This window comes from Argiope bruennichi, chromosome 10 (genome assembly GCF_947563725.1).
Source record: "Argiope bruennichi chromosome 10, qqArgBrue1.1, whole genome shotgun sequence".
Classification (NCBI taxonomy): Eukaryota; Metazoa; Arthropoda; class Arachnida; order Araneae; family Araneidae; genus Argiope; species Argiope bruennichi.
Window position 1 is genome coordinate 3,600,488 of NC_079160.1, and position 17,638 is coordinate 3,618,125.

Below are 17,638 nucleotides of genomic sequence, written 5' to 3' on the forward strand. Positions count from 1 at the left end.
TAGAAAATTATGGCATGATCTCCATATTTTTAAGTTCTTGATATTTCAGGTATGCAGTAACCACAATGAGACCTGGAGTAGCGATTGCGAGGTGTACCGGATGCGATGTTTTTGCAGTGAAGACTCGGAAGAGTGCAAGACCAAAAAGTACAAACATGTCCACGTCGATTATTACGGGGAGTGCAGAGGTTCGTTCCCAAACCATTCATTTCCATTGCTCTTCTCTTTATTGATTCTTTCTTTTTCTTTTTTTTTGATATCTAGTTAGATGACACTTGTTTTGGGGAGCGTTTTGTTGCATTCATTCTGTTAAAAGATTATAGAATACTTGATATTCTTATGCAATTTTTATATGCTTTGCTATTGCTAGGTTTGAGTATATTTATAGGTCAGAAACGCAAGGGAGAGACCGTTGAATTAACTTTTTTTTAACCTTTAGAACTATGATGATTCCTCTGAGGCACCATTCAAGACGGTGCATCATTTTGACGCTTTATTGTTTGATTGTTAAAAATGGCGACAGAATGGTCAAAAGACATAGATTAATTTTTCTAGGAAATTCAACTTAAAACAATCATATATTAATTTATTTTTTGAAACAATAAACAAGTTCTTATAATAAGTGCATAGTTATGCATTTAACTACTTTTCAGAGTGCAAAGGGCTAAAGTGATAAAGTATGCTCTACAAATTTAATATAGTCACAATTTACACAATAACACAGCAGCGTGAATATCTAGTCACATGTAGCATGACAGTACGGTAATTAATGGTAAGAAGAATGCAGTATCAACAACGGAACTTTGAATTTCTTATCATATGTGTTCAAAGTATGTTTGATTCATTTGAAGTTGTACACACTTCATGCAGCATGGCTGTTGTGTTTTTGTGAATGTGCACTTTATAAAATTTGTGTTATATCTTTCATCTTGTATATTATTTTGCTTTTACTTAATTCATTGTTGAAAGTGACTTGTTTCTGTATGACTGTCTGACGCTTAAAAGTTCGCAAACAATATTCGAGAAGCTTTGTATTTCAATTCTAATGTTTTACCTTCGATATTTCTGAATTTCGTTCCAACTTCCAAGTTTTAATGCTACATTCATGTACTCAAAAATTTCCGCTGATGTGGTGCTGAAGTATAGAGAGGGAAATACTGTCATCGGTTCATCCGTTCGTAATCCGATCGCGGTTCAAAATTATGATCTGCGCCCCGAAATAATCTTCGTACTGATTTAAAACGGGACGTTAATATATTTAAACTAGATCAAATTTTAAAGAAAATGAAATCGAAAGGCCACAGAATCCGCAAGACGATCACACTGCATGATACATGTTATTTCCATCTTATCACTCAAATTCTGTTTTCGAACTTGCCACTCTTGACAGGAAGCTACCACACATACCGAAATAAAGCTCAGACCGCATATTGCAAAAATTCCGATTGGAATGAAATGGTGAAATTTCGAATAGAACTCAAATAAGTGTCATTTTTCCTTTAGATCTTCCAGTCAGGTGTCTCTTACCATTTTTAATGTTATGACAACAACAAAAAATATATATTAATTTCATTTCCGCGTAAGATTAATGTCTTATGTAAATGCTGTTGAAATGCTCAGAATAATATTGGAATAAAAATATAAATATTTAATTGTTAAGTTGCATCTCTATACCGTTTTTTTTTCTATAATAAATATTTAAATTTTAAAAAAATTTTCTGATAGTATAATGGAACTTATTTCAGTCTTATTATTTCTCTAGATCGTTCAGTCAGATGTCAAGTCAAGTTAAAAGCGTAAAGCGCTTTTACCATTGTTAATGTTATGAAAATGAATAAGCTTTCTTTGGATATCAATTGCAAAGTACAGTTTTTACTTTCGTTTTTATAAACCGGTATTCTCTCTGTCATTTCGTTTCTATAAGAGAGAAAATAAATAAAAATCACCGCAATATTGTCTTGTGTAAAAAGCCACACTATCTCATTGAGATCTAACAGCTGGAAAACGCATCACAATATTTATCCTTTTTTATCATGAATAAAAGGAATGTATTTTACTTGTATTAATAAAAATGTTGGTCTAATTTGTCTGCCTCTTCAATATTTTGAAGCAAAAGTGACTACAATCTTCCTCTCCCTAGACATCCCTAAATGTTCCGAAGAAGAAATGGAAGATTTTCCTCGACGCATGCGCGAGTGGCTCTTCAACATCATGAAAGATCTGGCTCAGCGGGCTGAGCTGGACGACCGCTATCTGGAACTGGAGCAGGAGGCAGAAAGGGACCTGGCTAAGAAGTGGGCTAACGCTGTCATCTGGAAGTTCTGCGATCTCGATTCGCATCCTTTTGACAGGTGGGTTCGGTAAATCAGATTTTAAGATTAAAAGACGGTTCGAGTTCCAGCTTGTGTGTTCCGATTCAGTTAATAATATTATTAGTGGCATTTTTCAGTTTTTATTTTCCCGTCGACGAAGTATAGAGAAAGTATTGTAATCGTCAAAAAATTCGGACTACAGATGCTGACGATTCTTCACGTTTCATCTTTCCCTGATGTGTAAGTGTACCAGGTGCCCCTGGTACACTTACGTCTGATACTAGGATAAGGTACTTTTATACGCGTTCCTTAACACTACACTCTTAAAACATTCTAATGCATAGCTCAACATATGATGTCTGATTACAAACAAATTAGATATTTTTTTTTTTTTTTTGTATAAATTGACAAACATTTATATTTCACAAAAGCGAGAAAAATCGTTCATTTGCATTAATCGCTAACAGATTTCAGTAATCCATTCACTTTGTGAATGATAAATTTATAGTTATTGTTAAATACATATTGTAAGCCAGTTACTCTTGTGATGAACACTTGGCCAATTCTCCAGACTATCGTTTGCAGTCATGTAATGGCAAAGTTGGCGTCGTTTCACGGCATCATTTCTTTTTTCAGGAGCGTTTCTCGCCACGAACTGTTCCCCATCCGCGCGCCCCTTCTCGCCATGGAGCACTGCATCGCCCCCTTCTTGGATAAATGCGACGCTGACGATGACCACAGAATATCCCTTAAGGAATGGGGACTCTGCCTGGGGTTGGAAGAGAGTGAGTATTTTAATTGTCAAAGTAACTAATCAGGATATTTTGTATGATGCGTTTCATTTTGTTTAATTAGGATATTTTGTATGAGGTGTAAATTTTATTAAAAAAGCATTGCGCTACTACATTTAAATAATTTCTATAAAAAGCTTCATTGCATTTTTTTCTTATTTGTATTATATTTGTATTGAAAGCACTTAAAAATTTTACAACAAGAGTTAAAGTTGTAAAATACCAAATCAGTTATTGAACACTACGTTAACCTATTTTTAACATAAAACATTCTTTTGTTTAAATGATCGAAATAAACAAAACCTATGTCTGCAAATTTATTTGTATTAAAATAAGAAAAATCTATTGTAATAAGAATTCAAGATCTCATAGCATTCCAGAAAAATACTGCTCTGCGAACAATTTTAAAGAATCGCAGATTTTTTTTTTTTTTTTTCTTTTCGCGTGGTATTAAAAAGTTTTAAATAAAGACTCATAATATAATTAAAAATTGTCAGCGGTTACTTAAATATGTCTTTATAGCATGAAATATAAAAGTATCCATTTTGAAAAGTGTATTTAATTCTCTTATCTATCGAAAAAATTGTCAGTTTTAGAATAAATTTTTAAGTAAAAATCTCAGTTTCCAAATTTAAAAAAAAAAAAAAAACCTGTTTCAAACAAGAAGATGAAACAAATTTTATTTAAGTATCTTTAGTCTATTTTAAATATAATTAATTAAACATACCCTGGATACAGTTATTTTGTTTTTATGAGAAATCCTGTGCATGAGCAACAGAAACAATTTTTAATTAATAAAAAAATAATTGTCATTTAACATTAACTAACTAAAAATTTCCCTGTATACGTTAATCATAGTAAAAAGTGCGAACAAAATTTGAAATATATATATATATATATATATATATATATATATATATATATATATATATATATATATATATATATATATATATATATATTCAGTAGTGCAGTTTTCAAAGAAAACAAAATTGTGGCCTTTTGGATTTATTTTTATAAAAATTAAATACATGCCACGGTTTTCAACTGAAACCCAGATAGGGATAAGACAAAAAATGTATGATTCATCCGCACATTATAGAAACCTTTATTCATTTTATAATTTTTTTTTTCAAATTTTTCTTGCAACTAACATGAAACATAAGCAATTTTGAAAGAAGTTTTCGTAACAAGTCACAATAATTCCGGACCTGTTGCGTATTTTATATCTGAGAAGTAACGCGATTTCTGATTTTAATTTGGTATAGAGCGGGTTTGACGAAGCTGGTTGTGTATCATAAATTGGATAAAAATGAATAAATTATACTAATTCAGAAAATAATCAATTTAAAGTAGGAGCATTTGTGAAATGTTTCTGTTTTTTTTTTTTTTTTTTTTTTTTTTTAATTTTTAATATATATATATATATATATTAACCAAGTGTATATAGTAACCAAGATTAACCAAGTGTATAATTTGGACTCAAAAATGTTAAATAGTATTTGTTCTTATTTTCAAAATCATGTATGTCATATCACATGTTCATCACATGATTGAGAAGAATGCTTTGTTTTTCAGGATTGCTATTTATAGCTGATGAAACTATTTCAGATACTTAAAATCATTTTATTTGTTTTCCTCCTAATTACCACTGGCGATGCTAAATGAAATTCTGTTTCATTCAACGCTTTGAATGCCGCGTGATTTTCCTGTCATTCACACTTCGTATCAAATGAACAATTCCCACCGTGTGGTTAGATAACTCCTTCTTTACTACAGCTGAGGGACAGCCAAGAAGGGATTTCTATTGAAACGATGATCAGAATCACAGGCGAAAATGATGGCAGTTAACTTGCGAAAGACTCTTAATTACTCAATTATTTGTATTTAATTTACATATATGAAATAACATAATTACATATGTGTTTTAATTTGCTTTTGTAATTTTAGCTGTTATCTGCATTCATTTGTATTTTTATGCCTTTTAGATGAAATCGAAGACAAATGTGCTGCTATTCGAGACAACGAATAGATTGAAAACATTTTAATCGTGAACTTTCACTGCCATTAGTGTCTCTGCAGCAAGCCTCGTGAATTCAAGTGCCAAAGTTTTTTTCATATATTTGTATCTGATGCAAATCAGTATGCTCGGTGTCTAATTTCTGTACGAAAATTGTAACTCTTAATAATGTAATGTTTTTTTTTTTAAATAAACTAATTTGTGAAACTCTGTTGAAGGGAAGTTTTCAAATGATGAGGCAACTGGGTGGACTCTATATTAGCTATGCAAACGTAAAATGTGTGAAAAAAAGGTTGCAAAATTTTGTTCTAAAAAGATAAAGAATTTCTAACTGTATGTATTCAAACTGAATGTCTAACTGTATTATACTGATATGCTGACAAACATTCTTAATAAAATGTCTCCTAAATATCTGTTATAAGTCACATTCTCATTACATGCGCATGATCGGTAATATTTATGTGATTTATTTCGGAAATGATGAGAGCTTTGCCTTATATAAAATACACTTAAAAACAAATTAAATCAAAATGTTCTCATGTCTCCTTCAAAACACATTAAGCTTCGTCATCTCGATGCAAAAAGAGCATTTCATCATTTCAAGAAACTCCATATAATCCGACAGTAATTGAAAATTGCGTTTTAGGTATAAAAACTGCCATTAAAGTTACTTCATAAAAGAAAATGTTATATAGTATACTACGGGAATATATTCACTGCCTATTGAAGTGTCTGTAAATAAATAAAATTCAGGGTAGTTATAATTAAAGTGACTTTACCCTTATTTTTGGGGAGCTGTGTTCGGGTTGACGTGCTGCATTAAAACTTGGCTTATACGTTCGTTATATGGGCCATGGGAAAAAGAAAACTACAAAAAGTAATCATTTAAATTTACACTACTAGATGGCGCTTTTCATAAATGTAGAAAGGCCATTATGTAAGTTAGAAATGCTTAAGAATTCCAGTAGTCAGTGCCGAAAAGTCATTCTTCACTATGCCTTCGGAGAAGAAAGAGCGAGTTTTATTGAATTTAGGTGTATTAAGTGCAGTAATGATTTAGCTGCACTAGGAGGCATCCATGATTGAAAAGCTTGCCAAAAGGGCCTGTGTCAAAGAATGGATTTAAAAAGATGATTCATTTTGAAGAGAGTTGGGAGTTTGATGTGCTGCCGGGAAGAGGACCGAAACAGATTTTAAGTAAAAGTACGGAGCAAATCGCTGTTGCTACTCCAGTAGCATGCACATATTGTACAATATTATATGACATTAAACAATATTCGTAGTATTATAGGATATTGTTGAATATAGAATAACATGATATCGCACAATATTATGTAACAAGCTGTGTGCTATGCTGACTGGGTATGTTGGAGGAGTGTCTGGTTCCCAATATTTTTCGACCAGTGTACGAGCCTTGTAACCAGATTTGTCTCTCTCTCTACGAAAGACTCCACGATCCATTTTTAAGTGGTGTGCATAGAATGTTCCCGTAGAACAAAAACTGCGTCTTCAAGATCCTGAAACAACGCATTGTTTTTGTTTACCAGTTTCTGACCTGAATAGCCGTTGATAATATATGGCAATGGAACATTTTGTATTCATATGAGGCACATTTTATCTTAAACGAAAGTAGTGGATTATCAAAATTGTCGCATATTGGATAATGAATGTCGTAACTTTGCACACGAAAAACACCTGCATCTGATTATATTATTGTGTAGTGTGGATTTATTGCAGCGTCGGGTGCCCATTATTACGAAATTTAATGGCAGAAAGTTTTAAAAAGAACGCAAATATTACGGGGCTATTATTTTTATGATATATCCTATATTGTCACCTAACTGAAGGAAGTATTTTCCTGCCCACTACTTGGATATCGAGTCATTTCGATGTATTCTCTGAATTGCCTTGCTTCCTGGTTTTCCGGACTTGAATCCCTGTGATTTTTGTTTATAATGACTCCAGAAAACCGCGCCTACGAATAAAACATGGGAACTCTACTTAAATTGAAAACGAGAATAACTCGCCGTACTGCTACAACTCATCAAGAAACGGTTGTTGAATACAAGATTTACATAAACGGAATGCACATTGAATAAATGATATGGTTAAATAAAGTTTCATGTTTCAAATGTGTTCTTTCTCTTATGTTCCTCTTTTCACCTTGTGGTTAAAATTTGAATAATTGACTTTTATTGCAGATTTCTTTTTTTTCTGTGGTTCAAAATAACGTATGTATCAAGGAGTAACAAATTACTTCAGCCGGGACTAAGTCTGAGAAGAATCACTTTACTATAAAACAATATGTATTTTAGACATATTTTCATTAAGCTACATTTTTTATCAGAATATGAAAAATTAAGTCGATTTCTCATCATTCTTTTAAATTTAAAACTACTCATTATATAAAGATATATTTTAACTTAAATAGATACTTATTATAGAAAAGCTTTTATCTTACTTTTAGAAAAGAGACCATCCTTCATTGATCAGATGACATTTTTACTGCATTTAATCTATAGCGAGAATTCTAATGTCATAATCATTTCAATAATAATAAATGTGAGCACTGATTAAAATCTTTACATTTTATGGTGATTGATAAAGCAAAAGAAAATGATAGAGACACAATGCAGCATTCTCAACATTAACAATAAACAACAAATGTTAAGATTCTGACGAGAAATAGAGAGGAGTTGATAATGCCTCTGTTAGCAAGACGGTACGAAGGGGTTTCGGAATAGCCTTGAAGCTTGTTAAAAATGATTTAAATTTTTCTTTAAAATAAATATAAATAGCTTTTTAATTCTCTCTTTTGCGAGACATATATATGAAATATCTCCAAAATTTCAAAAATTGCTTAGGAATTTGATTGTGCAATACCTAAATTCTTAAAGAAACAATGGCATACAAAATCTTACTGCTTCAGACACTTGCATTTTCCACAGCATTCAATAAAAACTGCGCTTCTATCTATTGCCTAGCTTTCTTTTACGATGTTTATTGACATCGAAACAAATAACTTTAAAATGAGAAATAAAAAGATATATTTGACAGTAATCTATATATGGAAAAAGTCACCGTTTCCGCCGCTTCTCGGCGAGAACTAACGAAACATACGCGTTCCTCTTTCGCCAGCTAAATGTGTCCGAGAATGTTTAAATCTGCTCTGTATATATAATTCCATGTCCCCTTTCGTTTCCGGCAATGATTTTTAAAGTATCTTTGATATAAATCCATAAATGAAAAATCTCTTCTTCGATCTCTTCTTCCCGAAAACTAACGGAAGAAACACGTCCCAATTTCTCCAGATCTAAGTGTACGAGAATGTTGAAATGAGTTCTGTATGTATAATTATGTGTCACATTTCATTTCCTATAATAATTTTGAATGTATCTTTGATAGTAATCTTAGCTCAGGGCTTCTCGGCAACAAGTAACGAAATATACCCGTGTTTCTTTCTCCGAATCTAAGTGTTCGACAATGCTTATTTTTGTTCTGTATTTAATATTCCGTGACCCTTTTCGTTTCTGCAATACTTTTTAAGAAATCTGGATGAACTTTTAAAGAAATCTATGGATGGAAAATGTCGCCGTTACCGCCGCTTCTCGCCGACAACTAACGAAATATACCCGTGTCTCTTTCTCCTTAGCTAAGTGTTCGACAATGATTATATTTGTTCTGCATGTCATATTCCATAACCCTTTTCGTTTCTACAATAATTTTTAAAGTACCTTTATAGAAATCTATGGATAGAAAATGTCGCCGTTGCTTCTCGCCGACATCTAATGAAATATACACTCGTCTCTTTCTCCTTAGCTAAGTGTTCGAGAATTATTATATTTGTTTTGCATGTATAATTCCTATTCCTTTTCGTTTTTACAATATATTTTAATCTATATTTGATAGAAATGGATATATGGAAAAGGCGACCGTTTCGATCACTTCTCGTCGAGTACTTTTGAAATGTGCACGTCACTCTCTCCCTGGGTCTAAGTGTCCGAAATTTGTGAAATTTGTTCTCTATGTAAAATTCAATGTACCCTTTCATTTCATGCAATAATTCTTTATGTATCTACGATAGAAATCTATATTTTTAAAAAGTCGCCGTTACTATCGCTTTTCGGCGAGAAATAACAAAATAAATACGCCCCACTTTCTCCAAATATAAGTGTCCGAGAATTTTCAAATTTCTTCTGTATGTGTAATTCCTTCTAATAATTTTTAATGTATCTTTGATAGGAATCGATACATGGAAAAACTTTACCTTTTCGATTGTGTCTCTTTGTCCTGATCTAAGTGACGAGAATTTTCAAATTTTTTCTGGAAATATAATTCCGTGTCCTCTAATAATTTTTAATGTAACTTTGATAGAAATGGATATATGGAAAAGGTCGACGTTTCCATCGCTTCTCGCCGGGAAGGAACGAAATATACAAGTCCTATCAAACTTTTTCTGAATCTCCTTGCCCAATTTGTTCTGTGTATATAATTTTGTGTTCCTTTCCGTTTCCTGTAATAATTTTTAGTGTATTTTTCATAGAAATCTATGTATGGTAAAAGTCGCCGTTTGCATCGCTTCTCGGCGAGCACGAACGAAATTTGAAGTCACTCTTTCTCCGGATCTACATAAATGTACGAGAATTGTGAAATTTGCTCTCAATGTAAAATTCCGTGTTTCCTTCCGTTTGCTGTAATAATTTTTAGTGTATCTTTGATAGAAATCCGTATGTGGTAAAAGTCGCCGTTTCGATTGCTTCTCGCTGAGAACTAACGAAATATACAGGGCCCTCTTTCTCCGAATCTATGACGTAAAATTAAAGTTAATCCACCTTTGCTTGTATTATTGCGTAGTCGATATTGATTCGGTAATGAAAGCGATTTCAAAGGGTTCAAGTTTTAAAACAAATCTTTTTTTCTGTTTCCCCCTACCCCCCTCTAATATGTTTATATATATATATTACTTTTTAGTACTCGAAGAGAAGCAGGGTTTAGCGCTAACCTAAGCAGTTACCAACAGAGCACACGACGCAATCCCATTTTCAGTTATTCCTATGCAGTTAAGTACACATTTTTGTAACGAATTACTGTCTGAAAGCATTCTATAACTAAAACAAAATTCCATGTAAGTATATCATCCTTGGAAGTTTCTAGGAGCATATTCATATATTCCGTAAATTATAATAATAATTATTTTTGATCATGTCTTGATTGAAGATTTTTTTTTGTGCATTTATAAAATTCCGTGCATATTCACGGAACCACGTAAGTAGAACACACAAATGGGCCTAAAGTTCCAATTAAAACCAGCACACTGTTCTTTGCAAACTGCAATTATCTTTTGTCAGCCATTTTAAGAAATACGTTGTTTATTTGGGTTTTGAGTTAGCTTCCGAGCTGCCGTAACGCACAAACGAAATAAAAAGACAAACTTCACAAGGATAAGGCAGTAATGTTTATTTCACAGCTTTATGACATTTAAAAAAATCTCATGACATTGTGATTTTAAAACACAGCTGAATACTGAATACATATGTTCACATAGGTTTCATATTTCAAAAAAATATACAAAGTACTGCATTTCATTTCTCAACATTAGTTAGATCGTGCTAATTGTGTTAATTTTATATAAAATTGGCGCAAGCATTTTGGAAATATTTTTAAGACTTTAAATACATTTTTAGAACAAGTGAAAAATAAATAAAAATCTCATGTTTATTTTTTCTCTTTTTCAAATTTTAAATTTAAGTACTAAACTACTTAAAAAGCTTTGGACAGTGGAAATATAACTTATATGAGTTTCGACAATTGCATTTTCCTTAATTTACTTTCAAAAACAGTATGCATTCTTCCCGGAAAAAAAGAGCAAACAACATCCGATGATAAATGTTTCAAAAATTATATTTGTTTCCAATTACTTTTTATTACACTGCATCAGATGATGTCAGAACTTCGAGCTTCCCTTCAGAAAAATCCCGCCAAACAAACGCAGCAGCATAAGTTGTTTTCAGCAGAAAAATTCGCGCGCAATGCATAATTTGAGATGAAAAGGCATATTCTTCACCAGACACAGTGAATACTATAGACTCTAAATTAACATATTGTGCTGCTCTGTTACGATAGAGAACGTATGAGAATCAAGTATAGTATTCGGTGCATCAGTCACCGATTCTTTTCAAATATCCAAGCTGTATCAAGTACTAGATATGCTCATCAGATTTTCAAAGTAGACAGCAAGCAATGAGAACACATAAAAAATCTCGGCACTGCACCACTAGGATGGTGAAATAAATATAAAACATTTTATTTAATTTTTCATATTTTTAAATTTCTTTCAGTGTTTCAATATTCTCAGTGACAGAAGAGAAGATATTCCTGCGATTTGCAGCACTGTCAGGAACTTGAGGACCCCACATTTCTCAAATTTTAATATACCTATGCTAAAAGTATCGTTTCGTTAAAAATCGATTTCTCTCATTTTTTCCAGTCGCACCCTTTCCGTTAAGCAAAGAACGACGTACGTGTGTGAGGAAAGATTCCTGCTTTTTCTGTTTTCAAAAATTAAGTTTCCTAAATCGATGTCAAGAACTACGCTAACACAAGACTCATTGCAACAGAATGTTCAAGAAGGACACTTTGTTTGTGTGAACAGATTCTGGGCACACTTCTAAATGCTACACGCATGCGAACAGAATCAAGCAGCAGGCACTCGTTTAGGTGATCGGACACTGCACAGTCCCTTCTGTGTGTCGAGGATACTGGATGACAAACTCTGCCGCTAAAGCGAAATGGCAAAAACAGACTATGGCACGCTGTAAAATTGGCAACATCCGAAAAAGAACTGAAACGCCAGTTGAAATCATCCTCTTTATCATATGTATTCTCTTGCACGTAAAAAAATATTTAGCTGAGGAATTTTGCTCGTCACTCTTTTGAAATGAAAGCTACTGGCGGCACTTGCGAGGGAAGAAATCATAAGAATAAACGTAACAAATTTAAACAACGGGTTCGGCACTTGAATGGGCTTCCATTCGATCTCACGGGTGCCTGTCTCTTAAGAAGAAGGCGCATGCTCGTCCGCAGATGCCCGGGGATCGGCAGGATCGTCCACTGTGGAAGCAGTTGTGCAAGTTGAGGTCACAGTGCGAACTATCTGCTCGGAAGATTCAGGAGTGACAGTTGCTATTGTTCTGGAAAACAGATGCATGAATATACTTATAAAGATAAAAACAGAAAAATTCAAATACAAATTGTAAAAATGTAATAGAAATAAAAGAAAGGAAAAATTAATTTCCCGTTTCACGCATAAAACGCGTCAGTGAGAGAAATAAAAAAACGATACTGATGAAATAAAATGAGATACAATAAAAAAATGGGAGTATGTAAATAATTTTATGGTGTTCTTTTCTAAAATCATTTTTTTATATTATAGATTTTTAATCTCTTTATTTTATACAAACACACATATATACATAAGAATTTTTGCAACTTTTAAATTACAATAAACTCTAAGGATAAATCAGGCAAAAAAAAAAAAATCATTTATAAAAACACTAATAATAAAAGGGGGGGGGGGTCACTAATAATAAAAGAGGCCGTAACAGCTATTTGATAGTAAATGAAGGAGAAAAAAACGTATTCGAACAAGATATAGTACGATATCTCCAAGATGGTGCTTAATATTCTGACTACCGGACAATATCGTGTAGACATTGTAGCAACTTATTGTGCAAATAGGGAAAGAATGTACCACAATTAAGTATACAACACAGGTTTAAAGAAAAAAGGCTTGTAATGAGTTGTTTATGCAACGGTTGTTTTTTTTTAAATTATAAATTGGCCTTTTTTTGATACAAGGAACTTGTATATTTCGTTTGCGTTCGGTGTAAAAATGGTACTTTCTGAATACCTGACTTACTCTTAAAATTTATCCATAGATTTATATATATCGTATGTACGCTACAGCAAAAAGATACGCTTATTATGAGTGGTAGCAGGTAATTAATATTAATTACAATTACATTAAATAATAACTGATTAAATGCATTGAATGCAAAAATATTATATACATAATACCAGGAGCAGCCACAAGTAGAAGGACAAAATGTAGTCCAGTGGTGAGCTGATAATTAAATTAGGAACATTTTCAAAATGATATACATCGAAAATACACAAGAATACAAAATTTCAATATTCTAGAACATCAAGATAAAAATGGATAAGAAAACTGTATCTTTGCAGACATATAAAAAGTCAAGCTTAATAAAAGTGTTTTTAACGCGATTCTTCGACTGAAAGGTAACTCAAGATTTGATCTTGAGAGACCCTATTACGTTAATAAACGTCAGCATCGCTTTAACATATTATTGTCACATAATAGCGCAGTTCTTTCATTTTTAAATTGATGCACATTTGTATCATTTACAAGCTTTTTTTATTCATTAATTTTACATAATTTAACACTTTATTATAATATATATATATATAGACAGGGTGTCTCAAAAACCTTGATAGCGGCTTTTATTCCTGAAATATTGATCGTAGACATATACTGTAAATCACAAAGTTGCGTAAAAAGAGGTGCAAATTGCTATGAAATCAATTGAAGTTTTCAGGGGATTAAACTTTAAAAAATAAAAAAATTAATTTTTATACGGACTCCGTACAAAACAAAATTCCCACTGAGTAAAATGTGCCGCATTTTCTAATAAGGTCATGTACGAAATTTCAGCATTTTATTAGAAAAAGTCTCAAAGATATGAAACTACATAAATGCTGACTTAAACCACTTTTCGATACCTGGATATGAGTTCGCTAAGAGGAAAAATCATGTCGGATGTTCGTGTTTTAGGGGTAGTACACAAATTAACAAAGAAAGTAATGATTGAATAAATAAATAATAATTTTACTATTTATTGCTTCAAAAGTATTAAAAATGTGTGGAAATAATAACTTAAAGGAAAGATTACATAAGAAAAGATTACTTAAATGAAAGATTACATAAGATTTTTTACAAGTTCACTGACGTTGCTATTTTTACGTTATATTCTGTAATTCATGATACGAAATTTTAAAATATTTTTCAGGAAGCATATATTTTGAAATTTGTATTTAAAACTAAAGATATGAAGCATATTTTATTTTCTTATGATGCATTCCTGCGTCGCGTCATCTGCACTGACACTGTAAACATTTGCATTTCAATTTGTGATTGATCCTTCTCCAACTTTGTTTTAATATATATTTGGGAATTTTCATGATAAAATTGGGAAATTTTATACATGACTTATTAGAGGATGGGGAACATTTTACTCATTGGGAATTCTTTTGTATGGGGAACAAAAAATAAAAAAAATTAAATTTTTTTATTTTTTATAGTTTAACCCATTGAAAATTTTAATCGATTTCATAACATTTTGCACCTTTTTTAAGCAATTTTCTAATTTACAGTATATGTCTATGATCAATATTTAAGGAATAAAAGCCGCGGTCAAGGTTTTTGAGACACCCTGTATATATATATATATATACAGGGTGTTACTGAATTCGACTGACAAATTCTGAGGGGTGGTAGTAGGCATCAAGAGGATAAAGAATCACCATACAACATGGACTGTAAACAACTGTTGGAACTGTAAAAAATTAATACAAAAATAACAAATCCTGTTTCAATTATGAATTTTTTTTAAATGAAAGCGCATTCTTAAAGGCTATTTTTCATGTAAGTAACATGTTGATTTGATGAACCAGGGGGTCGTAAATTATTGAAAACGAAAAGTAGTTTAGAACCCTTATCTGCAAAAATATTAAAATTTTAAGAAAAATAAAAGCTCGAAAATAAGGAATTTTATACTCTTTCATTTGATATAAGTCTGTAGTGTGAAAACTGAGGAGGTTTTAAGATATTCAAGAAAAACTAAAATGTTTGCCGGGAAACATCGCTGCAACATCGGCACCGATGTTTACAGAAGGTATTTTCGACCAAAAAATTCTGAGAAGTAATAGTAGGCATCAAGGCGATAAGAATTTCCAAAGAAATATAAAGTCGCAAATGACGGTGAAAATGTATTTGGTGGAATACAGATACAGCATACATTTCCGGCACAGACATTTTAAGATCAGAAAGGAGACGATGAGAAACTTTTATAATAATTGCTAAATGTTGCGGCCGCGAAGGTCACTACACAACCGACACCGACGTTTAAAGGACCGCCGGACGCGCTCAAACATACCAGGTGTGCTTGCGATTTTTCCAGCAGCGACGACGCTCCGTGTTACGAGTTCTTCCACTGCATCCAAAGGTGTCTGATAAAACAAGAGATTTTATGTGGGCCCAGAAGAAGAAATCCAAGGGATTGAGGTCCGGGGAACGTGGAGGCCAATAAACAGGTCCGCCGCATCCAATCCACCTCCCAGGATATGTATCATGTAGGTAGTTATGCAAAGAATTCGAAAAATGCGCTGGTGCACCATCATGCATTAACCACATGTTCTGGCGTGCAATGGCCGATATTCCCTGCAGAAAATCCGGAAGAACGTGCTACAAGAAAACAAGGTACTTTGCGCCATTGAGGCGTTTGGGCATAAGATACGGTCCCAATAGATGATCTCCGAGAATTTCTGCCCAGATGTTAATACTAAATTTGTGTTGCACGTTCGACGAGATAGTCATATGAGGATTTTCGGACGACCAAGTATGTGCATTGTGCGTGTTGAAAATGCCTTCTCTGGTAAAGCATGTTTCATCTGAGAATAAAATTCTTGCAGGAAAGAATGCATCTTCCTGTGTGGCACGAAGCATCCAGCGTGCGAACTCCATCTGATGTGGGAAATCGTCATCGCATAGGAGATGGACTTTCTTCAAATGGAAGGGATACATGTTTTCAGCACGCATGACTTTCCACACCATTTTGTGCCAAATACCCTATTCAGCTGCAACTAATTGCGTGCTTGTCGATGGGGTAGCGGCAAAACGGTGCAAAGTTCGGTTTACTGTTTCACATGTGCGCGCACTGCGTTCTTGCCCTGCATTTGACCTTATTTTGAAGGATCATGTCTCTCGCAACCTTCGATCAATATTTGCAAAGGTGCTGTGTTGCGGACAACGCCTACTTGGATATTGCTCTTGGTATATTCTTTGTGCTAGGCGTCCATTATCATCCGCTCGGCCATAAATTAAATGCATACCCGCATACTTGTCATCCATTCTGCAATGCTCGCTGCTTTTATATTCCTCGAACGCATGCAAAATTTACTTACGAGAAAGCTTCTTCTTCTCGACTACCTTGTTCCAAATCCTCGCATTCATAGGGCCATTCTCTTCGCCAGGCTAATTGCCTCTTCGATGTCTGTTTTTGCGATTTTCACAGAATAAACGTCTCCTGTGATCCTATGTTTTATGATAATTTTTCATCTCCTTAATGCCTACTATCACTTCTCTAAATTTACCTTTCGAATTTGGCAACACCCTCTGTAAACATCGGTACCGATGTTGCAGCGATGTTTCCAGGCAAACATTTTAGTTTTTTTTTTTTGAATATTTTAAAACCTCCTCAGTTTTCACACTACGGACTTATATCAAATGAAAGAGTATAAAATTTCTTATATTTTCAAGCTTTTATTTTTCTTAAAGTTTTAATATTTCTGCAAATAAGGGTTTTAAATTCCTTTTTCGTTTTCAATAATTTACGACCCCCTGGTTCATCAAATCGGCATGTTATTTACATGAAAAATAGCCTTTAAGGATGTGCTTTCACTTTTAAAAAATTTGTAGTTGAACACGATTTGTTATTATTTTATTATTTTTTACAGTTTTCAACAGTTCTCCGATTTCCTATATTATTTGAGAAAATATTTATCTCGGGATTGGTTTCTTTCTCTGTATTCTTCGAAACATTTTTGAAGAGCTCCGACAGAAGAATAAAATGACAGTTTAGTGTAAAGCTAGAATAATTGATCAATTTACAAGAAAATTATTATAACTAATACAAAAGTAAAGCTAATAATAATTAAAATCTAATATTAGTAGTTTGAATAACAATTACGTAAAATCCATCTTTTTTTGTTTCATCTCTACAAAAAAGATATAATCTTGTACAAGCAATAAAAAAAAGTTTATCCTTGAAGAATATAAGAGGCAGTCAAATGAAAACAAGACAGGTTATAAAACGAATATAGCCCGGAAGCTATCAACCTAAGTAGGTTTGTGTATAGAAGTGCTCTCCTTTGAGAATCGGGAAACAGCAGCGCGAACGTTCATCGTTGTGTCATTTGTCTCGAAGTGAGGTCAATAAGTCGTGTGCACGTATAATAGTATATAATATAGCGTGCTGCAGTAGAACGAATTTTGACTGCGGAAGAAGTGTCCAGAAGTTAAATTCATGATCGAATGCCTGATTCAGCAAATAATATCAAATGCGCGTGTATTTGATAAAAAAATGATTCATTTATAAAATTTCATTCATCTCCAGGCGTGAAATGATATATTTAGATGCTGAAAATCTATTGATATTCTT

General features: G+C 32.9%; 2 protein-coding genes across 19 annotated transcripts in view; one reads left to right on the plus strand and one right to left on the minus strand.

Annotated features, from left to right (window-relative positions):
• Positions 1-5,335, plus strand: part of LOC129988301 (SPARC-like) — a 35,941-nt gene extending 30,606 nt beyond the window's left edge. The window contains exons 5-8 of the mRNA XM_056096494.1: positions 50-188; positions 2,141-2,351; positions 2,949-3,097; positions 5,092-5,335. Of these exons, the coding sequence (XP_055952469.1) occupies positions 50-188; positions 2,141-2,351; positions 2,949-3,097; positions 5,092-5,135 (543 nt within the window). The 3' untranslated portion in view covers positions 5,136-5,335. The remainder of the gene's footprint in view (positions 1-49; positions 189-2,140; positions 2,352-2,948; positions 3,098-5,091) is intronic.
• A 5,220-nt stretch (positions 5,336-10,555) lies between these two features.
• LOC129989335 (ankyrin-2-like) overlaps positions 10,556-17,638 on the minus strand; it is a 284,123-nt gene continuing 277,040 nt past the window's right edge. For all 18 annotated transcript variants that reach the window (XM_056097811.1, XM_056097812.1, XM_056097809.1 and 15 more), the window contains one exon: positions 10,556-12,313. In XM_056097811.1, the coding sequence (XP_055953786.1) occupies positions 12,178-12,313 (136 nt within the window). In that variant the 3' untranslated portion in view covers positions 10,556-12,177. The remainder of the gene's footprint in view (positions 12,314-17,638) is intronic.